Source organism: Malurus melanocephalus, unplaced genomic scaffold, assembly GCF_030028575.1.
Source record: "Malurus melanocephalus ecotype Western Australia unplaced genomic scaffold, MMel_1.1 scaffold_170, whole genome shotgun sequence".
NCBI lineage: Eukaryota > Metazoa > Chordata > Aves > Passeriformes > Maluridae > Malurus > Malurus melanocephalus.
The window spans coordinates 632,826-653,833 of record NW_026623402.1 but is presented as its reverse complement, the minus strand read 5'-3'; the positions used below and the strand labels follow the sequence as shown (position 1 = coordinate 653,833).

At 57.8% G+C, this 21,008-nt stretch overlaps 3 protein-coding genes across 6 annotated transcripts in view; 2 read left to right on the top strand and 1 right to left on the bottom strand.

Annotated features, from left to right (window-relative positions):
* Positions 1-6: 6 nt before the first annotated feature.
* ARHGDIG (Rho GDP dissociation inhibitor gamma) lies at positions 7-3,796 on the top strand. 3 transcript variants are annotated; one of them, XM_057372372.1, is made up of 6 exons: positions 7-60; positions 1,158-1,343; positions 2,278-2,361; positions 2,447-2,523; positions 3,113-3,176; positions 3,265-3,796. In XM_057372372.1, the coding sequence occupies exons 2-6, from the start codon at positions 1,163-1,165 to the stop codon at positions 3,462-3,464; spliced, it is 606 nt and encodes a 201-aa protein (XP_057228355.1). In that variant the 5' UTR covers positions 7-60; positions 1,158-1,162; the 3' UTR covers positions 3,465-3,796. The 3 variants fall into 3 exon arrangements, with proteins under 3 accessions (XP_057228355.1, XP_057228354.1, XP_057228353.1); XM_057372370.1 differs by lacking the exon at positions 7-60 and having other exon boundaries at positions 867-1,343; XM_057372371.1 differs by lacking the exons at positions 7-60; positions 3,113-3,176 and having other exon boundaries at positions 859-1,343; positions 3,265-3,398.
* Positions 3,797-4,056: 260 nt separating this feature from the next.
* On the top strand, positions 4,057-8,133 carry PDIA2 (protein disulfide isomerase family A member 2). The gene is made up of 11 exons (XM_057372369.1): positions 4,057-4,291; positions 4,693-4,899; positions 5,419-5,552; positions 5,624-5,761; positions 5,836-5,952; positions 6,049-6,174; positions 6,252-6,446; positions 6,771-6,891; positions 7,003-7,184; positions 7,262-7,348; positions 7,500-8,133. The coding sequence occupies exons 1-11, from the start codon at positions 4,057-4,059 to the stop codon at positions 7,578-7,580; spliced, it is 1,623 nt and encodes a 540-aa protein (XP_057228352.1). The 3' UTR covers positions 7,581-8,133.
* Positions 8,134-8,197: 64 nt separating this feature from the next.
* Positions 8,198-21,008, bottom strand: part of AXIN1 (axin 1) — a 69,475-nt gene continuing 56,664 nt past the window's right edge. Inside the window, exons 5-9 of one of the 2 annotated variants that reach the window (XM_057372367.1) lie at positions 18,503-19,056; positions 16,614-16,790; positions 15,814-16,059; positions 10,669-10,839; positions 8,198-9,876 (exon numbers count right to left, since the gene is read on the bottom strand). In XM_057372367.1, the coding sequence (XP_057228350.1) occupies positions 9,750-9,876; positions 10,669-10,839; positions 15,814-16,059; positions 16,614-16,790; positions 18,503-19,056 (1,275 nt within the window). In that variant the 3' untranslated portion in view covers positions 8,198-9,749. The remainder of the gene's footprint in view (positions 9,877-10,668; positions 10,840-15,813; positions 16,060-16,613; positions 16,791-18,502; positions 19,057-21,008) is intronic. The other variant, XM_057372368.1, reaches the window with a different exon arrangement.

Sequence of the window (21,008 nt, the reverse complement as noted above, 5' to 3'; positions counted from 1 at the left end):
ACGTGTGCGAGGCCGGCGGGCAGCTGCTGGAGCTGCTCTGGCTGGCGCTGTGCTACCGAGGTGAGCGGCGGCGGCCGGGGGGCAGCGCCCGGGGGCGGCGGGGGGCATTGCTCCAGGGAGGGGGGGGGCGAGCATCACTACGAGTCCCCAACAGGTGAGCGTCCCCAGGGCACCCGCTGCATCCATGAGTGAGCATCACCCCGGGCYCGGGGGGAGCGGCGCGTCCCGCGGGGGAGACCCCCGCCGTCCCCCCGCCACCTGGCAGCCTGTGACACCCGGCACATGCCCCCCTGCCCCGCCACCCGCGGGCAGCCAGCGAGTCCCGGGTGGGTGCATCCCTGGGCTGGGAGTGCCCGCACGCTGCCGTGACAGCCGAGGGGCAGCACCTTGGTGGGGGRCCCAGAGGTGCAGCAGGGCCACCACTGCTGTGTCCCCAGCACYGCCAATGCCCTGGGGATCCCCATTTTGGCCCTGTGGCCCCACAYTTTCGGCCCTATGGCCCCGCGGCTGAGCGCAGGCAGTGGTCTGTGCTCGGTGCTGTGTCCCCAGCATGTCCCCAGGGATGGGGTTCACGGGGCTTTGGGGAGCTCAGTGCTTGCAGTCACAGGAGCGGGGGGTGATGCGGTGGGCAGGCCGGGTCAGGGRCTGTGGGGACATCACCCACCCTTGTGTCCCCAGCAGCACCGGAGCCTCCGTTTATCCCAGAGATGCCTTTTCCCCCTGCAGCTGCTGGTGGTTTGSGTTTGGGGTGGGAGATGGGGCTGCTGGCTGCCCACCGGGGTTGGAGGGGACCGCAGGGCAGTGACAAGGACTTCCCCGGGTGACACGAAGTGGGTCTGGGGGCTGGAGGGATCTGCCAGCCCGCCCCAGACCGAGCACACCGCGCAGGCACCGCTCGCCGTGCTCCATGACCGTGCGGAAATGCGGCCGGCGGCGGCACCTCTGGTCTCAGCTGTGCCACCAGGCCCCGGGGACACCGAGGCTGGCAGCGTCCCCACGGCTCCGAGCAGGGGAGCGACTCGGCCTCCCCACAGGGATTTCCCACATCCATCCGTGGCATGTCCCAGCCCGGCCACCCCCTGCCCACCGCTGCCTTCGTGTCGGGGGCGGGTGTCCCCCGGGGGTGTCCCCGGGCTGCCACTGCCTGTCCCCCGCAGACATCATGGCTGACAAGGAGGGGGTGACGCTATCGCTGGAGGAGGAGGAGGAGGATGCCGACGTGGCCCTGGCGTACAAGACGCCGGAGAAGAAGAGCCTGCGGGAGATCCAGGAGCTGGACCCAGGGGATGAGAGCCTGCGGAAGTATAAGCAGGCACTGCTGGGTGCCATCCCGGCTGCCGTGGGTAAGGCTGGGGGCTGCTGGGGCGTTCTGGGCTGGCAGCCCGGCTGGGRATGCAGCCTCGGCGGGAGCGGGGAGCGTCCCGTGGGGCATCCCCGGCGGGGAGGGGGCGGCCCGGCTGGAATCTCCCGTGGGTGCTGCCCGTGCCCCCCACCCGCGCAGAGACCCCGGCATCCCCTGCCGACAGAGTAGCAGTGCCCGGGGACCCCAGTTGCCTTGGTTACGGGATCACCGCCGCAGTTTCCATAGGAACGGCTACAGGGAACCGGGAAATTCATGGGGATGACGGAGAGGAGCGAGCGGCGGGGGCGGGGGGGAGGGACACCGGGGTAGCACGGCKGCCGGTGAGCAGGCGGTGCCCCCCGCTCCCCATGGCCTCCACTGCAGCCCCCAGGCTGGTGCTGGGCTGCTCTGGGGGTCCCTGGGGTGCTCCACGGGCGCAGCACCTCCGTGTCCATCCATGAGTGCACTGGGGAGGGTGCAAACTGGGGAGGCGGGGGTGTGCAAACCAGTGGGGTGCATGAGRGTGCACCGTGGTACGTGTGAAAGCTGAGGGGGTGCAGGTTGGGCTGGTGGGGGGAATTAAACCACTGCTCACTTCAAGGGATGCCTTGGCTGCACGTGCTGCATCCTCCTCCTCCTCCTCCTCTGCTTCCCCTTGTCCCGCTCCTGCTGAGCCAGGCAATGGTACACCCTGGGAAATTCCCCGTCCTTTAAACGTCATCTTACCCCAAAAGGCTGACACCAATGATGGGGTGACCTGAGGTGGCCCTGCTCTCCTGTGCCCTGCCTGGCACTCGCTGGCTTGAACAMCCCCGTCAGGGACAATGGCCCTTCCTGCCATTCCAGGGCCATGGCATTCCCTTGGCTCACTGGGATGGAGGTGGTGCTGGACTGGGCATGGTGGGTAAGGGCTGGGCCCTGCTGTTTGTCCCTAGATGCCAGCGTGCCCAACGTGCAGGTGACAAGGCTGACGCTGATGTGCGAGCAGGCACCGGGGCCCATCACCATGGACCTGACAGGTGAGCTGTGGGGACACCTGGGGGGCAAGGAGGAGGAGGAGGAGGAAGGAGGGGAGCCGGGCTGATGGACCATGTGCCTGTGCAGGAGACCTGGAGGAGCTGCGGGGCCGGGCCTTTGTGCTGAAGGAAGGGGTGGACTACAGGGTGAAGGTGTCCTTCAAGGTGAGACCACAGTGCGCGGTGCCCTGTGCTCATGCTGGGCATGGCCCTGCTGCCCTCACACCAGGGTGTCCCTGCCTCCAGGGSTCCTTGTTATCCTGGTCCCTGCCCTCGCATCCTGGATTCCCCATGGGTCTTTTCCCACATGTCCCTGCCCCACAGGGTCCCTCTGTCACCCACAGGTCCCTAAATGCCCCAGAGTCTCTGCCTTGGCACATCTGATTCCACCCCTTTACYCCTGGGCTCTGTGCCCCTCTGGGGGTCTCTGCCCACCCTGAGTTCCCCAGTGTCCCGTGTCCTTGCTGTCCCCATCATGACTGCCACCCCAGGGTGCCTGCCCCTCTTGATGGCTCCTGCCACCCCAAAGTCCTTGCTTCTCCCAGAGATCCCAGCAATGCTGCCTGTCCCAGGGTTTCCTGGAAGTCCCTGCCCCTCCCGAGGGGGGGATCCCTGCCATCTCTGGGTCCCTGCCACCTTTGCCAATGCTGAATCCTGACAAGGGGCTGGACCCTGGAAGAGGCGGATGTGCCCAAGGCCAGGGGTCCCCGTGCCATGGCACAGTACCCATGTCCTCCCTGCCCTCTGCCCGCAGGTGAACAGGGAGATCGTCTGCGGGCTGCGCTGCCTGCACCTCACCTACCGCCGGGGCCGGCCCGGTGAGTGGGGCTGGGGCTGGGGGGCCGGGGCTGGGGGTCCCCACGCCACCCTGGCCCCACTCACCCGTCCCTGCGTCCCCTCCTCCAGTGGATCGCGACGTGTTCATGGTGGGCAGCTACGCGCCGCGGGCCGAGGAGTACGAGGTGGTGACGCCGGCGGAGGAGGCGCCGCGGGGATGGCTGGCACGGGGCTCCTACCGCGTCCGCTCGCTCGTCACCGACGACGACAAGACGGAGCACCTCTCCTGGGAGTGGGGGCTCTGCATAAAGAAGGCCTGGGAGGACTGACCCCCCACCCGCACCCCGGCTCCCCCCGCCAGCTCGGGGACGCGGTGCCGCCATCCCGGGGGACCCTCGCCGGCCCCGCCGCGCTTGCCCCAGTCGCGTCAAGGGTTGAGGGGGGTCCCTTAGCGAGTGAGAGCCCGTGATCGTGGTCTTCGCAACCAAAGTTATTTTTAATTGCTCTTTTTTTTTAAATATCGACGCCCGCCTGGTCCTCTCGGCGTCCCCATCGCTGCGGCCGGGGCTGTGACCCTGCCGTGGTGGTGCCGTGTCCGGTACCCGCCCGGTCGCAGGCTGTGCTCTTCCATCGCCATTAAACCCTACAGACTGGTCTCTTACTGGTGTGTGTGTGTGCTCCCCATCGCCAATTTCCCCCGTCCCCGTCCCTGTCCCCCCCTGTCCCTGTCCCCATCCCGCTGGCGGGGCCAGGTCTTCCTGCGGCGACGAGCGGCTGGAAAACAGGCAGCTGGTGCCGCTCCTTATCGGCGGGGCCGGGCAGCCAGTAGAGAAGGGCCACGAGCCCCAGGGCACCGGCACCACCCGCCCCCAGGGCCCTTATCTGTGTCCTGCCCCYGGACAGCTCTTCAGCGCCGGCACCATGCGCGGCTGCGGGTCCCGGCTGCTTTGGCTGCTGGTGCTGTCGCTGGCCTGGCTGGGCCCGGCGCTGGGGGGCGAGGAGAAGGATGGAGAGGTGGTAGAAGAGAAGGAAAAGGAGAAGAAAGAGGATGAAGCTYTCTCAGATGAGATCAAGGAGGAGGACAATGTCCTGGTGCTCCATGAGCACAACTTTGCCCGTGCCCTGAGCGAGAACCAGCTGCTGCTGGTGGAGTTCTGTGAGTGCCCCCACTGTGGGCAGGGGCAAATGTGGGGTAGGAAAGTGTTGGCAGGGGGCACCAGCCATGGCTGAGTGTGGGCAGATAGGACACGTGGGCACAGGTGCAGGATGGGGGGAGGTGAATTGGGTGGGGGCAAGGCTGTGAGTCAGAGGGGCAGGAGCACAGGCCATGTGATGCMTTGGGATGGGGACAGAGACATGGAACAGGGACACAGGCAGAGGTGAGGGGCGGGGGGTGTGTAGCACAGGCATGGGACACAGGACAGGGACACACAGTGTGGGTGTGGGACAGGGGCACAAAATGGGCCCCAGTGGACTCACAAGGCTGTTACAAGCCCACCCTGAAGATCAGGGACACCACAAACTGTCCCCATGATCAGTGCTGTCCCCTGCCCACAGACGCGCCGTGGTGTGGGCACTGCCAGCAGCTGGCCCCYGCCTTTGCCCAGGCAGCCACTGAGCTGAGGAACGAGTCCAGCCYGGCCCGGCTGGCCAAGGTGGATGCCACGGCACAGACAGCCCTGGCCAACGAGTTTGGCATCACTTCCTACCCCACGCTGAAGCTCTTCCGTGATGGCAACCGCACCCACCCCCTGGCATACACCGGTAGGGCTGTGGTGCCCATCGAGGGGGACACTGCCATGGGGCTGGGGCGGAGCTGATGGTCGGAGGGGTGGCAATGTCCTGGTGGGGGTCAGAGGGTGGTGATGGTGAGAGGGGTGGCAATGTCCTGGTGGGGGTCAGAGGGTGGTGATGGTGAGAGGGGTGGCAATGTCCTGGTGGGGGTCAGAGGGTGGTGATGGTGAGAGGGGTGGCAATGTCCTGGTGGGGGTCAGAGGGTGGTGATGGTGRGAGGGGTGGCAATGTCCTGGTGGGGGTCAGAGGGTGGTGATGGTGAGAGGGGTGGCAATGTCCTGGTGGGGGTCAGAGGGTGGTGATGGTGAGAGGGGTGGCAATGTCCTGGTGGTGACAGTGGACAGGTGACAGCTGGTGATGGTGCAGAGGTGGTGATGGTGGGCAGTGCCGTGGTGGTGGTGATGGGTGGCTGTGGTTGGTGGCACAGGGAGGGGTGGCAGCCTGGTGACAGGTGTCAGGTGAGGATGGGAACCCCGCTCCGTGTGCCAGGCCGGATGGACAGCCAGGGCATCGTGCGCTGGATGCAGCGCCGGGCCGGCCCCAGCGCCACTCTGCTGCAGGACACCGACACGGCCGCCGCCTTTGTCAGCTCCCAGGATCTGGTGGTCATCGGCTTCTTCAAGGTGGGCTGGGGTGGKTGGGGGCTGGACAGTGGCTGTAGCYGTGGCCRTGGCACTGAAGGGTGGCTGTRCAGGACCTGAAGGGTGAGGCAGCCCAGGCGTTCTTTGACGTGGCTGTCGAGATGTTGGACCTGACGTTTGGTGCTGCAGAGGCAGCTGAGCTCTTCCAGGCGTACGGGCTGTCAGCTGACACCGTCTGCCTGTTCAAGAAGGTGAGGGGGTGGCAGGGGAGTGGTGGGGCCATGCTGTCCCCCCTCCCAGTCCTCACTGTCCCCTGACCCGGCAGTTTGATGAGAGACAGACAAACTTCCCCGTGGACCCGGCGCAGGGGCTGGACAGGGCCGAGCTCACCCGGCTGCTCCGTGTCCACAGCCTGAAGCTGGTGATGGAGTTCACCAACGAGGTACAGCCCRTCCCCAGCCCTGTCACTGTCCTGTGATGGCCTTGTGCTCCCTGCTCTCATCCTCCTCCTCATCCTCCTCCTCCTCCTCCTCCCCAGACATCCAACCAGATCTTTGGTGCCAAGATCCCCCACCACATGCTGCTCTTCCTCAACAAGTCATCATCRGAGCAGCTGTCGCTGCGGGACGGCTTCAGGGCAGCTGCCGATGGTTTTCGGGGTGAGGTGAGGTGGCCCCATGGTGGGGACCTGGAGGGTGGTTTTGGGACTCCCCAGCCTCAGTGTCCCCCGTTCCTGCCCAGGTGCTCTTTGTGGTGGTGGATGTGACCGGGCACGGTGCCGACGTGCTGCCCTTCTTTGGCATGACCCCCGACGACGCCCCCACCCTGCGCCTCGTCAAGATGGACAACAACCGCAAGTACCAGATGGAGCAGGACGACTTCTCGGCCTCAGCCATTCGCTCCTTCATCCAGGCGGTGCTGGACGGCAAGGTGAAGGTGAGAGGTGCAGCACCGATGGATTCTGCTCTGGTGAGGGCTGTGACTCCTAAGCCCCGTGATGACAGTGAACACCAGGCACCTGTTTGCTGATACTGCTGCTGCCAGGCTTGAGAATTTGGGGATTTGTTATGGGAAAGGGAGCAGGAGACTGCTGCCACGGAGACACACAGAGCTGGGATGGCACAGAGGGAAAGGAGTGATCCAAAAGGCAGCACAGGAATGTGCATGGCTGCCTGCTGGGGTACCCCTCACCCAGCCTGCACTGTGCCCCACGGGCCCTGGCACTGCTCAGCCCAGGCTGTGGCTGTTGTGTCCCYGCAGCCTCACCTTCTGAGTGCGGAGCCCCCTGAGGACTGGGACACGCRGCCTGTTAAAGTCCTGGTGGGGAAAACCTTTGAGCAAGTGGCGTTCGACGAGACCAAGAATGTCTTTGTCAAGTTCTGTAAGTTCCAGGGCTGCTCACAGCCCTCCCCGAGCTCTGCCGTGGGGCTCAGCCCCTCCAGGACAGCCCCCAGCCCCATCACAGACCCCTCGGCTCTGTGCCCACCCACAGAYGCGCCGTGGTGCCCCCACTGCCAGGCCATGGCGGCCGCCTGGGAGGAGCTGGCTGAGCGCTACAAGGACCGCGAGGACATYGTCATCGCCGAGATGGACTCCACGGCCAACGAGCTGGAGAACATCACCATCCACGGCTTCCCCACCCTGCACTACTTCCCCGCGGGGCCGGGCAGGAAGGTAGGTGTGAGCACTCAGGGGGCACCAGCCCCGGGGGACGGTGGCACCCTCAGTGCCCTCCCCTCCCATGGCTGCAGATGGTTGAGTACAAGGGCACCAGAGATGTAGAGACCTTCTCCAAGTTCCTGGAAAACGGGGGGACGCTGCCTGAGGAGCCGCCTCCGGTGAGTGAGGTCAGGGACCCACCCCCTCCCCAGGACAGCCCCCAGCCCCTGCTGGGTGAGAGGMTGGATCCTGCAGGATGGGAATGGTGACAGGGTCAGGAGTGATGAAGGATGGTCAGTGTGCCCATCCGTGTCTCACTGCCTTCCCCAGGTGACCAAGAGCCCTGGCAATGGCACGGCCAAGGAGGACYCGAGTGCGTCGGGGGCAGGGGAATCGCGGGATGAGCTGTGAGCCCTGTCCCACCCAGCCACATGCTATAAACCACCTGGAAACAATGTGGGCTCTGTCTGTGTCTGCGCTCCGAGTGCTGCGAGCACCCACGTGCCTTGGGGACACAGCAGGGCTGATGATGGGCACAGCCCCGTGTCCCCTGTGGCTGCTGTGCCATAGCACTGGTCCTGGCAACTGCAATGGCACGGGGTGGCCAAGGAGCCCAGTGCTCTCCGTGCTGGCCCTTGAGCTCGACTGTGGGGTTCAGGTAGTGGGGTCCCTCCTTCAAGACACACCAGATCCAGGGGAGCCCCAGGAGCTGCTGTCACATCCAAGGCAGGCAGCATGGGATTCTACGGGCACTTAAGCCTGGCTTCTAGCCTCTGGCAACTCCAGCACTGTCCCCTCTCCCCTGAGCCACTCCTTTAGGGGMAATATGTTGATTGAGCAGGCCAGCCCTGCTCAGCCACCCCTCCAGGGCATCCAGAGCAGCCCCAGCCCTGCCATGTGCTCAGACCCTGTGCTGGACCTGCCCCATCCTCTGCCCATCCCAGAGGCTGCTGAGAGCCCGGCTCTGCTCCGCGGRGAAGGAATAAAAGCAGCAGGCGGTGGGATGTGGGGTTTTATTTCATTTTATCCAAGTACCTTTGAAAAGATCATTGTACAAGTCAGCACATGAGAATGCAGAGGAAACGTCGCCGGGGCTGCACGGCCGCTGTACATATTTACAGGGACCCCCTGAGAAAAAAGGGGGAGACGGAAATCCCGGGCACGCCAACAACCTCACCAGACACACCACCATCAGAACTTCAAAGAACAGGGACTAACACCCCTCGTAACGCTGTTCCCAGGCTGAAAACATTTGCAGAGTTTGCTGGACTTGACGTAGTGTATTAGGCAAGTCCCAGAACGGTGTTTGAAAGGCACTCGGTGACATGTACAACAGGCGGAGTCGGTCCCGGCGCGGTGCCACGGGGTCCCGGCAGCTCCAGCGGGGCAGGGCCAGCACCAACGTGGATCCCCCAGGCTTTGGGGTCACCCATTTCTGTGGGTGGGCAAGGGCTGGTCTCCAAAGGAGCTGGCACAGAGCCATGGCACGGCCTGGGCTGGGCGAGGGCAGGGTGGGGGGAGCACCGGCACAGCCTGGGCTTCCTTGCGGCCGAGTAAGCCCAGGAGGCTCCCAGGGCTGYCTGCTGGCCCTGCAGGAGCCACAGACTGGCATCAGTGACCTYCCTGGTGCAGTGCCCTCCTGCTGCCTCCCCTGAGACACAGAAGCTGACAAAAGATGCAGGGCTCAGAAAAAGMTATATTTTGTCTTCAGCTTTAAGGTTTCATCAGTTCCCTCCCCATTATGGCTCTCTTAAAGAGTTCCCTGCCAAAGCCAGAGCTTGGCCAGGGGTCTGGGCTGTCTGCACCAGGCACAGAACCTAGGAAGCAATCCCTTCTCCAGGGGCACAGGGGACACACAGGAGGGTGTGGGCTGTGTGATGCCAGCACCCAGCCTGCCACCCTGGCTCTGAGGCCCCAGTCCCCTCAGGCACTGACCCTTCTACTCCTCGGGGATTTACTCGGTCGCAAGGAAGCTCAGGAGGAGAAAAAAAGACCCATCCTACCATGTCCAGAGCTGAGCCTGCCAAGGAGGCCAGAGATGACTCCTTCCAAACGGCTCAATAATCTTCAGAGCCCCTTTGGATGGGSCCGCCCCTTCCACACCGGTGAGGTGAGGGCACTCCAGAGCCATCCACGCCGGGAAAACGGGGCAGGGTGCCRGGAAAGCACGGAGCAGCCGGAGTCTGACGGATGGCTGTACACTTTGGGCGAGTTCTGCAGTACCTGTATGTTTTACATTTACATAAGAGCACTGTGACATTGGAAATATTTTCCTTTTATTACAATATATCAAAAATATGCAGCTTTAGTAAACAAGGTCATATTACACTTTCTAATGCACTGTACAATGCTACATTACACTTATATTCGGTATGGAGAGGGAGCCCAGGCTCCCACGGGCAGGTTTGTGGGGTGAAAGGGCATCCACCGGCATCCTGGAGCTTGCCCAGATCCGYGCTGGGGAGCGGAGCCGCYGCCCTCCGCCCTGGGCTCGCCTGGYGCCCRTGGCAGCAGCATCTGCCCCAGGCCTTCTCCTCCGGTCCCAGAGTCCTTCACAGTCCTGTCCTCACTGCCTGGAGCCTAATCAATCTTCTCCACCTTGCCGATGATCTTTTCCTCAAAGATGGGCAGGATGGTGTCATCCTCCCGCACCTCCTCAAAGACCACACCACAGTCGAACTCATCRCTCACTTTCTTGAAGTAATACCTGAAAAAACAGAAATGTGGAGAGGGGTAGAGTGAAAAAAAAGCAGGTGGATGGTCATAGAGCACCATGATCCCCAGATCTGGGTACAGCCCTTCCATGGCTCCGAGCTCATGRTGCAGAGCAAGCTGTTCCTCCAGACATGGAGGGAATTGAGGCCACACTCCTGCCCCTGCCCTCAACAGTGAACAAAAAAGTGGTCRGGACCCATGTTAGCATGGTCAGGAGCTCCAGCCCTGAACCCAGGCCCATTCACAGCTCTCCCAAAAGCAGTAGCTGAGACACCTGTGTTGGTGGAGCATTTCTAGGCAAGCTTTCCCACAGCAGCTCTTACTTGAAAGAGGGAACCTGGAGAGCTACAGGCCCCACATCTGGCTGCTTTGGGACTCTGGCAGGCCCCAGCCTCCCTGTCCTCACAAAAGGGAACTCTGAGAGCAGCCAAAACAGCTCTGAATTTAGAGGGTCCCTACAGCATCACTGAGCAGTGGCTGATGCTGCTCCATGCCAGCCCAGGACCCTGCAGAGCAGCTCAGCAGCTTCTGTCGGAGGTGCAAACCAYGATGCAGGACATTTCTGCTACAAAACCCGACATCCCTCACCCCTGCTAACCTGCCTCTTCAGCAGCCAAGGCGCCCTGACCGTGCTGCCATACCCCCACCCCTAAGGGAATCCTCCTGACCCACCTCCCCCAACCTTGCCCTTCATGGGGGCAGCGCTGTGGCATCCTGGCAGTGGCACTTGCCCAGGGTCACTGACAGCCACTGGCACCTTCCTAAAGCGGGGAGCAGCCCTTACCTGTAGTTCCCTTTCTTGGTCAGCAGCTCCTTGAACTGTCCCAGCGTCACCACGCGGCCCTTGACCAGGGTGCGGTAGGGGATGGGCTCCCCGCAGAAGTAATAGGCGACCACGATGTTCTCGCAGGGCTGGGACGCGCCGCTGCCCGGCCTCTTCTGGGGCTTCAACCTGCTGGGCAGAGACCAGGGGAGCTGCTCAGGGCCAGCCCATGGGGCTTATCACCATCGTGCTGGGTAACCTGGCTGGGCTCGGGGGGCTGGGGGAGAGGAACGGCTCAGGAAATGCACAGGAAATGCAGTGCGGTCCCTGAGCATCCCCTGCTCCCACCAGCAGCTCCCCCGGCACAGCCACACACCAAGGCTGGTCASGAGCACTTGGAAAGGCTGGATGGGGCCAGGACACAGCTACAAGGAGGGTGCAGGCTCTGAATCAGTTCCTTTGTGCTGTCCCCAGGCTTTGAGAGGGCACAGCCCTCCTCACAGCACGGTTTGGGGAGTCATTGGCAGAGCACCCCAGGCTGAGGCAGCAGGGCCAGGTCACCATCATCACCATCACCATCATCACCATCACCATCATCACCACACTCCTCATACACACAGGACACAGGGCTGGAGCATCCTCCTGCAGGGCATGGCCATGCAGGCACTGCTCAGGCTGCACCTGCACCCCACAGCTCCCCTGGGCACCTCTCCCAGTGTACATGGAGGTCTGAGGGGATGGAGCTCCCAGCACAGCATGTCCAGACTCTGCTGCCCGTCCTGCCCATGCAGGGTGCCAAGGCAGCCGCCATCCCCAAAGCCTCAGCCACTTGACACCTCCTGTGTTTYCCCAGCTCTCAGAATGTTGGTGTGGTCTTTGCTGCCAGCCCACACACCAGGGTTCTGCTATGTGGTGCCATCACTGGACCGAAACYGCCAGCCCAACCCTCACCCCATTTTCAGAGGCAGACAAATGCAACAATAATACAACTGAGGGTGCTTTGCCCTTCTGCAGAGCCTTTCATCTGGGGGGCTGAAAATGCTGCACAAACACTGAAGCAGCCTACACAAATTGGTACCTTGGCATGCGTGGTCTGAGCCAGAGGCAGCCTTCTCTTTCAAAGTCACATAAAACACATTTGGCAGCATTAAAAAAAATATTTTAAAAGCACGCCAGATAAAAAAAAGATGATTTTGTATTTGCATGGCTGGAAAGTTGCTGTAAAAACCCCAGAATCTGCCAAGCACATGAGGTAATCGCAGTTTTGGAAATGACTCTGACCTTAACCTTTAAACAGTGGCTGGCGGGCAGAGCACCTTTTCATGGTGTGCCCACACAAACACTGGCACTGCAAACCAACACCAAGCACAGTCTTTCCACCTCTTCCTACGGGCATGAGAGGTCTAAAGTTCAACTGAACAATCTTCCAGGTGCCTGCTCTGCCTGGGAGACCTTTGGAGAAGATGCAGCACTCTGAGAGGCAAGGGTCTGCTCCCGGTGCCAGCAGAGCTCTCGGAGCCTCTTCCGTCCCTGTATCAAAGCACAGGATGCCCTTTAGCTAGAAAAACATTAAGGAATTGAGTCATCCTTGGAAAAAAAAATATGAGGCATTTAAAGGAAAAATGGGTCATAAATTCAGGCAAATTCTGTGAACCCTGTGAGCCAGAAGTTAATTGAAGGGGTTTGGAAAACCTCAAAGTCCCTAAGCTTCTCTTAATCCTGCTAGAGACRAGTCATGACTAAGAGAGGGCTGCTGTGTGCCTGGGGACCTGGGGACACGGTGACGAGCCTGGCACAGGAGCAGAGCTGGCTCCWCAGGGCTGCTGCTCTCCTTTGCCTGGGGAGGTGGAGAGGACAGGACATCCCTGAGCTCTGCCAATGGCTGGGAGTGTCCTTCCTCCTGCTGTGCACTTCACACCTGAAGGGCCAGTCTGAATGTGCTCAGCCTGGCTCCAGTGAGATGTGCCCTGAAAGTGATGCCTGAAGTGATGCCCAATAGTGATCCTGCCAGGTACAGAGGGGAGACTGACGGGCCTTTAGTTCCCTAAGCCTTCCTTTTTTCCTCTTTTTTAAAAATAGGGGCTTATGAGTTCCCTTTGCCAGTCAGTGGGAACTTGTCTGGACCGCCATCACTTCTTAAATATGATGGATAGTGGCTGAGACACTTCATCCACCAGTGCCCTCAGACCCRTGGATGGATTTCATCAGGTCTTCAGGTTCTTTAGATGGTTTCAGAGATGATCTTCTACTGTGGGTGGTTTTTTTTTTCCTCCAACTCCCTGCCTTTCCTTTCTCTGTCTCGGGTGCTGTGGTTGGAGAACTCACTGGTGAAGACCAAAGCAAAAAGCCATTGAGTAGCTCAGCCTCCTGCATGCCTCAGGTAACCAGCTCTCCCATTTCCTCCTAGACAGAGCCCATGTTTCCCMCAGTCTTCCTTTCATCACCAATGCACCAAGAGAAGCTTTTCCTATTGCTTTAATTCTATCAGCAGAACTCACACACACCACAAACCGCAGCCACAGACTTCTAGCAKGCTAAAGCAGAGCTGACGAATATGGAAGCACTGAAAATGTAATTTTCCAAAGAGCTCCTCTCAGGAGAATGAAACAACACAACTGTCTCCACTTTCGTCATTGCCAAGAGATCTCCTGAGACCTTGGCTTGCACATAAAGGCCACCAGACCGACTCTGAGCCCTGCCTCATTAAATCTTCCACCTGCACCCATCTCCTGGGTGTCAATGTGACCCAGAAACACTGCCAGGAGCCACACCCTGCCCCTTCTGGGATCACCTCCCTCTGCCTGTTTGTCACAAGCACAAAACATTATCCAGCAGGGAAGCAGCAGCACTCATCCCACTCACTGCATCTGCATCCCAGCCCTGACTGCTCAGSTCTGCATCCCACCAGCACTGTGGCAGGGAACCTGAGTCTGGCTTGCAGTACCAATCCAACCTTGCTGTGATGCACAGGTGTCCAGCTTGCTCCAACTCARCCCTGGGGCTGGAGAGCTTTGGAAAGCCAAAAATGAACCCAGCAGATGTTGCCTCAGGGGGTGTCCCAGCCACCAGCTCTGCTCCTCTTCCAAACTTGGCCCAACACAATTAATTCCAAACTGAAATCATGCTAAATGTTATCCCTGCTTGCAAAAAAAACCCCTTTCTCTGAGGATTTTTTTATGTATTAATTACTTCCATCCAGCTGTGAACTGTGAGACTGAGCTACAGGAAATAGCTGAAAACCTTCTGTACATGGAAAAACCTGATGGTCACTGGGACACCAGTGCTGGGCACTGGTGTGCTGCTGGATCTACAGGTCATTAGTACTGGATGGTCAATCCTGCACTGCTTGCCAGCAGCAGCCAGCTCAGAGATCAGGGTCATTCCAAATAGGGAGAGATAGGGAGAAAAATGCTTTTTCTGGAAGARTATTTACCATTGCCAGTAGAGCCACTGCAGGTGCCTCGATTTGCAGTGGGGCAGTGCAGGGCTGGGAGGCAGTGGCTGTTTGGTGGGGAAGGCTGCTGGGAGGGCTGTGCCACAGAGGAGGGGCTGGAGAGACAGATAACCGTGCTGGCAAGGCCAGTCTGGCTGTAGAAAGCTGGCACAGTGTGCTCTCCACCCACAGCCAGCTCAAMTGGAGCCTCAAGGACACCTCCGGGCTCACCTCCACCTCTCCATGCTTCCCCAAGGCTATTGACAAACCTGGGCCACTGGCTTCAATTTCCCAGAGCTCTTCAAAGCTCCTGACTGAAATAAATGGTGTTTTCATGTTTCAACTTTGTTCTCACTGAGCTGTGGGATCTATTTCCAGGCAGGCTCCTGGACTAACCAGAGCAGGAGCTCTCTAAAGAGCTGCCAGCTCAGGTGTGCTCCAGCTGGAGCACCCAATCCTGCCAAATCCAGCAGGGAGATTTCAACATCCAGAAATCTTTGGCTCCCTAGGGATCACTGCATCCATTTCTTGCCTGCTACTGGACACAGACACATCTGCTTTTCATGAGCAGCTCCCCACTGGTTTTCTGGGTGTGGGGCAGGGCTGGGGGATCCCATCACTGGGGCTGCTCAGCCCATCCTGCTGCTGGCCTGCCTGGCATTCACCACATTCCATGGGCTTCCTCCACAAACCACTCTTAAAACACAGGCCAAATTATTGTCAAAGTATTAATTGCACGGCCCAGGCTGCTGTTTCCAAAGTATGCACAGGCATTCTTGGGGAAGGTGCATGAATTTAGTGCAACTATAAATGACTCTGCTAATAAACCCTATCCAATTACACACGCTGAAAGGTAGATCACATAAACTTGGCTTAACCTGGCTTGGGAGAGCCCTCTAATTACCTGGCTTTCAATCAATGCTCTGACATGAATACACAGAAATCTGCTACGTGGTCACTGCAAGCAAAAATAACTGGAGCCTGTCAATTAAGAGCTTCTTTTTAAAATTACACTTGTGTTTCTAAGAGTCAGACCGCAAAGTTCCACGTTTTCAGAGGACAGCTGTGAAAGGTTTTTAATGGACAAAGTGCTTTTAGCTGTTAACAGTAATTATCTAGCACTTCCAAAATGCTTTTCACCAGAGAGCTCCATGTGCCTTGCAAATAAYGTTCCCTGAAAGATAACACCAAGCAGGAAAATGAGCTCTGCAACAGCCATTGAGCTGAGTCACAAAAAGATGCAGGGACTTGGATATGGCCATGCAGAGTCAGAGCTGCTGCAGGAGGGCTCCAGCACAGAGCTCCAAACCAGAGGCCTTTGCCGGAAGTTTGTGCAAGATGGAGATAAAAGCAAAGACAGRTTTGTCCTCTGCACTTAATTCTGCTGCATCCTGATGAATTCTGCTCCTGCACCAAGCTCTGGAGTCATTGTGTGAGCATGAATGAGCAGAAAGCAAGCAAGTATCAGGGGAGAGAGCTCTGCCAGCCCTGCCCCTTACAGACATTCTCCCCCTGCCCAGCCCCTTTCCACCCCACCAGGAGCATTTCCAGCCTCTCCACCCACAAGTCCAGGGCTGCAAAGGTGGGGTTTGGCATTCACACTGCCATGTCAGAGGGTATGAGGCAGTTTCTGTGACCTCTCTGCATGCTGGAGACCAGAGCAGACGACATGGACCTCCCGCAGCGCAGTCTCTYCCATCCCTCCCACACACAATCAGACCACATAACTGTACCTTTGTTTAAGGGGGAGTTTCCCAGCCCTTTTTTCCTCTTCTTCCAACCTCCTGCGAGCTTCCTCCAGCTGGGTGAGAGGGTTGGGGGCGGGGTTGGGCGGCATGGTGGGATCCTGGATGAAGGGRTGAGAAGGCTGGACGACGTTTCGGAGCTGGGCGCTGACCCACGGGTGCACGGTGACAGGTCGCTCGATGGACAGGGGCCGGACCAGGTCGTGGGACAGCTGCTTCTTAGCACCTGAAGGGCTGCACACAAACACAAGGGTTTCACATGCACCACTGAGATGCTCTGCACAGGCACACAGTCATTCCCAAATGGACCTATTCCTGGACACAGGGAAGCTCCTCACAGCATGGCYTCTGAGGGAGAAGGGAGCAACAGCAACATCTAGAGATTCTGATCAGGGTGAGCAGCTCAACCCTGAAACAAACCCTACAGATCAGTGTGAGGGCTCCCATCAATCCAATACATAAAGTCAGGAAAAGGCAGCTCCATCTTTGGTGACATTTTCCCAGGGGATGCCCTCCCCTGCCTACCCTGTGCCACGTTATCCACCTTGGAACCACAGCAGCAACCTCTGAGATTCCCCTGGGGTTGCAACTTCCTGCCACGGGCACAAGTTATCCCCCAGAAACAGCAGCCCTTGCAGCCCCCAAGTAATCCTTGGTCTCCTAAGGGTCTAAACCCTTGTGTGGTGGATTCTTGCCTTCCCAAGATGTCCAGGGAGAAGGCAGACTACTGCCCCATCCCCCTTGTGCAATACAACAGTGTGGTTATCCCTCACTCTGCCAGCCCTTACCCATGGTTTGTTTTCTTATGCCTGCTGATCTCCTTCTCTCCTTCTATGATCCACTGAAGGATCTTCTGGTTTTTCTCCACGTCTTCAGGAGATCCTGGCATCTCATAGTTGGCACCATCACTTTTCCCTGAATCAGTCTTCTTAACATTCCTTTTTGAGAGCAGGCTTGCTTTCCCACTGCAAGAACAAAGCTTGGGACATTAGTGCTTTGCTTATGCCAAACCACCAGAGGGGCAGAGGATGGACAAATCCATCTCCAGACATGGACACATCTATCTCTGGACATTACCCACAGCTCCCTGCTCTACCAAAGCTCAAACCAACTGTGCCACAGTTCAAGCTAAGAGCCAGGCTGCCTAGACCTGGGCACAGCAGTTTCTCTGCCCAACCACCTGCAGGGAAGGGGAGCTTCTCCTCTGGCCACATGAGCCATGGCAACGTGGCAACATCTGCCATGAGAGGGGTTGTGTTAAATCCTCAACTCAGGGCAGGAAATTTCCATTGGCTGTCTTTCCACTGCTTGAAACCTGGGTCCTTCCTATCACCCCCAGATTTGCTGATACTTCAAACTCTGACTTTGCATGCCTAGAGTTTGCTTCTTACCCTGATCTGAACAGAGGCTTCGTGTCATGGTGGAAGATCACATCCTAGCAGAGAGACACCTGCAGGAACCCCATGGCACCCATGGCCACGTGCCCAGCCAAGCAGCTGGACAGGAGCTCAGGAGGCCATGCAGAATTCCCCTGTGCTGGCCTGTAATTCCATGAGAGCCCCCACTGTCCAAATCATCCAGCTGCTTTACTCCACAGGACCGTGCTCTTTCTGCATGTTCACCAATATACACAGGAAAAACAACCTGAACATCACAGAGGAGCAACTGTCCCCTGGATGGCTTTGCTAATTTTTTTTGGAAAAAGCCTGGTGAGGCATTCCTGCAGATCTACAAAGGCAGGGCAAGCYGACAGCTTCTCTGCTTCCCCCAGCATGAGGACTACTGGGTATCAAAYAAAACTCTGCAGCAGCAGGTTCAGTGGAAACAAAAAAAAAAAGCCTTTTTCTGCAAGTTGTCATTGACCCACAGACACATCATGGGGGGGCTGTTGGAACAGCAGACCAGCTGAGTTCAACAAGGAGTCAGAGAAGCCACCACAAGAGACTGCTGGCTGCCAAACAGAGCCATTTGGATGCAAACCCTTGTCCTGTGAAGCTTCTGATCCAGGGACTGCCAGGAACTGGGAGTTTGTGCCAGAGGAAGGACAGGTCTGAGTGTGTCCTCTTAAAAGCTCATTATATAAACACTGTAGCTGCTGCTAGAAGGGAGTGCTGTGTCTAGATGGGATTTGGGTAGGGTGCCCTATCCTGKAGGACACCCCCTTGGGACAGGCTGCCAGGGCAGCACTGCAGTGTCCTTTGCCTTGTTAGGAAGAGAAAGGAGCCCTTCTGGTGAATGGGTTCAACCTTGCAACAAATAAGATGGGGTTTTTTGTCCTCCCATAAACATYCCAAGAGACCTRTTTCTAYYACCCAGACCTTGAGACACAGCCCCMACATCCAGCTCCTGCTGCATGGAGAAGCAGACCAGCACCTGCAATTTCTAAGCATCTCCACTGCGTTAAGGAGCAGAAAGCCTACCTTATAACCAAGGACAATAAAAATCCTGATTAGAAGGKGTCTTTCAGCACCAGATCACAGAGATAAAAAGGAGTCTATAAGGGTTATTGGGACACATCCATTTCTGACAGGGAAGAGCCCTCAAATCAGGTCCCAGCACAAGCTCTCACAAGAAAAGGTTCAACCACTGTTTGCCTGACATGCWACAGCCTGTTAATGGAAGAGCTTCCCAGACAAACCACAGCTTTGGGAATCCCTTTGAGTGTTCCTTGACTCACCTGTAGCCTAAAGAGTCCATGGGGACAGGGGCCATGCCCAAGTTTTCACTGTAGTTTCGTGACTTTGTTGCATAGTTATGTGAATCTACATTCCAAGCAAAGCTGTTCTGCACTCGCTGCGTGGCCTCGGCCTCGATCTGCTCTTTTGGTTTCATCATGCTGTGGTGATGGATGTGGTGGTAGACATGTTTATGGTGGTATAAGTTAGCTGCATCCAGTTTCATTCCTGATTTTGTTGCGTGCTTGCCGTGCCCTGGAGGAATTGTTCCAAGTGTCCCTGACAGCTTTCCTAAGTGGCCGCTTTCCGGGGACCGTGGCTTTGGAGAGTGACGGCCRGGCCCTGGGGATTGGCAGCCTGGGGTTTTCATCACACGCTGCACGTGCTCATCCAGGATGCTTTCGGGGTTTTCTTCATGGGCATCTCTCATCTGCATCCCAGCACAGCCCATCTCAGCATAACGAGGAGCAAAGTGGTGGAAGGCTTGGGCGGAAGGCATCTTGTGGCTCATCACCGAGGGACCAGAAGAGATATCTGCATCCTCACCTTCTTCTTCCTGCAAGAAACATGGGGACAATCAGAGAATGAGCCTGCAGTGGTGGAAGGGATCCCTCATCCCACCTTCTGCTTGCAGCAGGACTGCTGGGGTTAGGCCTGGTTTARACCAGCCAGACCTTGAAAACCTTTCAAATAATGGAGATCCACCACCCCTCTGGAGACCTATCCCAGACTGACAGSAAATTCCRAATGCTCAAGCCAAGCCTGTGCARTCTGGGTGCCACTGAKCAGAGCAGCTCRGGTCTCTGTGCCTGCTTTTTGTGCCACCATTAGCAATGTTCTCCACGCACCTCCCAAGCAGCTCCGACAGGCAGCCCACACATCACAACCAGGTTTACAAACACAGCTGACAAGCCTAACAACTCAATTGGAGCAGGCAGAGCCTTACTGCAAGTCCCTTGAAGGTGGTTCTGTAACAACCAGCCRCAGAAACACAACTTACCACAGCGTWCCTTCRGCTTCCTACGTGCCTTTGGTAAGGCACTGCTTCAAAGCCCATCTGATAAAGCCCAGAGCTACAGGATATGCARCAAATCATTCTGAGTCAGGTGAGACCAGGGGGGGTTTCTCACCCAAATGACTATTTCACAAGGCAAAGCCAAGAGAAGGCTTGTAACAGGAGGGAGCAAGTGAAGGTCGACAGCTGCATGAACGGTTTTGGAAATCTAACATTGATTTCTCCCGGGCATGCTAAGGCTGGAGTGAAACACTTCGTGCAGATAAAGAAATGGGTTGGAACTGACTGCTTGTTCTTACTGTTCACACTGGTCTAGGACATGCTGTTAGTGACTCTAAAGTCCTTGCCAGGAAGAATTAAACTCCTCCATGCTGACAGCCACAGTTTTGATGCTGACGARCTACTTTATGCTCCAACATAAACTCAGATATTTATGAAGTTTCTTTATTGGAAGTCAGGATTCCTATTTGTTTTAATTACATAAGCAGGATTCCAGTGAGTCCTTTAATCCCGCTCTTTTTTCCTCCTTTGGCACAGTAAAGAAATCAGTTGCTGCACAGGGTATCTCTGCCCTGCCAGATAAATGCATCTGCTGGAAAACACTGACTGCCATCAGCTTGGCCTGTCAGATGCCATCATCCATCACTTGCTAACCAGCTTCAAAGTTCCAGCTGCCAACCACACAGCAAGAAAGCAAATAACAGGCTTCCTCCCAGTGTCACACCTGGGGGTGCAGGCCTGAAGCACGGACAATGCCAGCCTTTCAGAGGGCCAAAGGCGTGGGCGCTGTGAGCTGGGGGTGTGACACGATGCTGGCGTCTGGAGGGGACACAGCACTTTCTAACAGATACTTTGAAGAGCTTCAGAGGCACCTTTCATCTACAGCCACACGCCACAGCTCGCCAGCCACCAGCCCTGGGCACCGAGCTCAGGGACAAGGAATGGTGAGGGATGTGCTGTGTTCCTGTCATTGGGGAGGGCATTTATTAGCAGTGTGTGATACCCARTGATACCCTCAGCATTTGGGAGGCTTTTGGGGCTGGTACCTCTCAGGTTTAGAGACAAATTAAGTACAGGGCAGGATCTGACCATGGCACAGATCCYTGAGGAATGGCAGCATGTCCCTTCTGCCCAGCCCAGGGCTCCAGCAGTGCTGGCACACCTGGGAGCGGGGCATGAGAGTGACAACCCAGGGTGGTCCATTCAAATAAATGGGTGCCTGGGATCTGGGAAATCCTCTGGCTGCCTACAACTCCATTTTGCAGGTAATGATGTGGACTTTTGCTTTAAGACTGAGATCAGGCTGGGCTAAGGGGAGGAAAAGCTCTCTCACTTCACCTTGGCCCAGCTCATTTGTTTCACTGAGCAGATGCAGGCCCCAAGCAGGACCAAAGGCAGGAGCAGGTGCTGGGGGACCTGCCCTACCACMCCCAGCACTGGCCTGAGCCTCATGGCAGTAGGAACACCAAACACTGAGACAACAGCAGTGAATG

Bases quoted from the DNA above. Each gene is read 5' to 3' on its own strand.
- ARHGDIG (XM_057372370.1), top strand. From the start codon at position 908: ATGACCGTGCGGAAATGCGGCCGGCGGCGGCACCTCTGGTCTCAGCTG. The intron at 2,362-2,446 runs GTGAGCTGTGGG...GTGCCTGTGCAG, and splicing joins CATCACCATGGACCTGACAG to GAGACCTGGAGGAGCTGCGG. The intron at 2,524-3,112 runs GTGAGACCACAG...CTCTGCCCGCAG, and splicing joins GGGTGAAGGTGTCCTTCAAG to GTGAACAGGGAGATCGTCTG.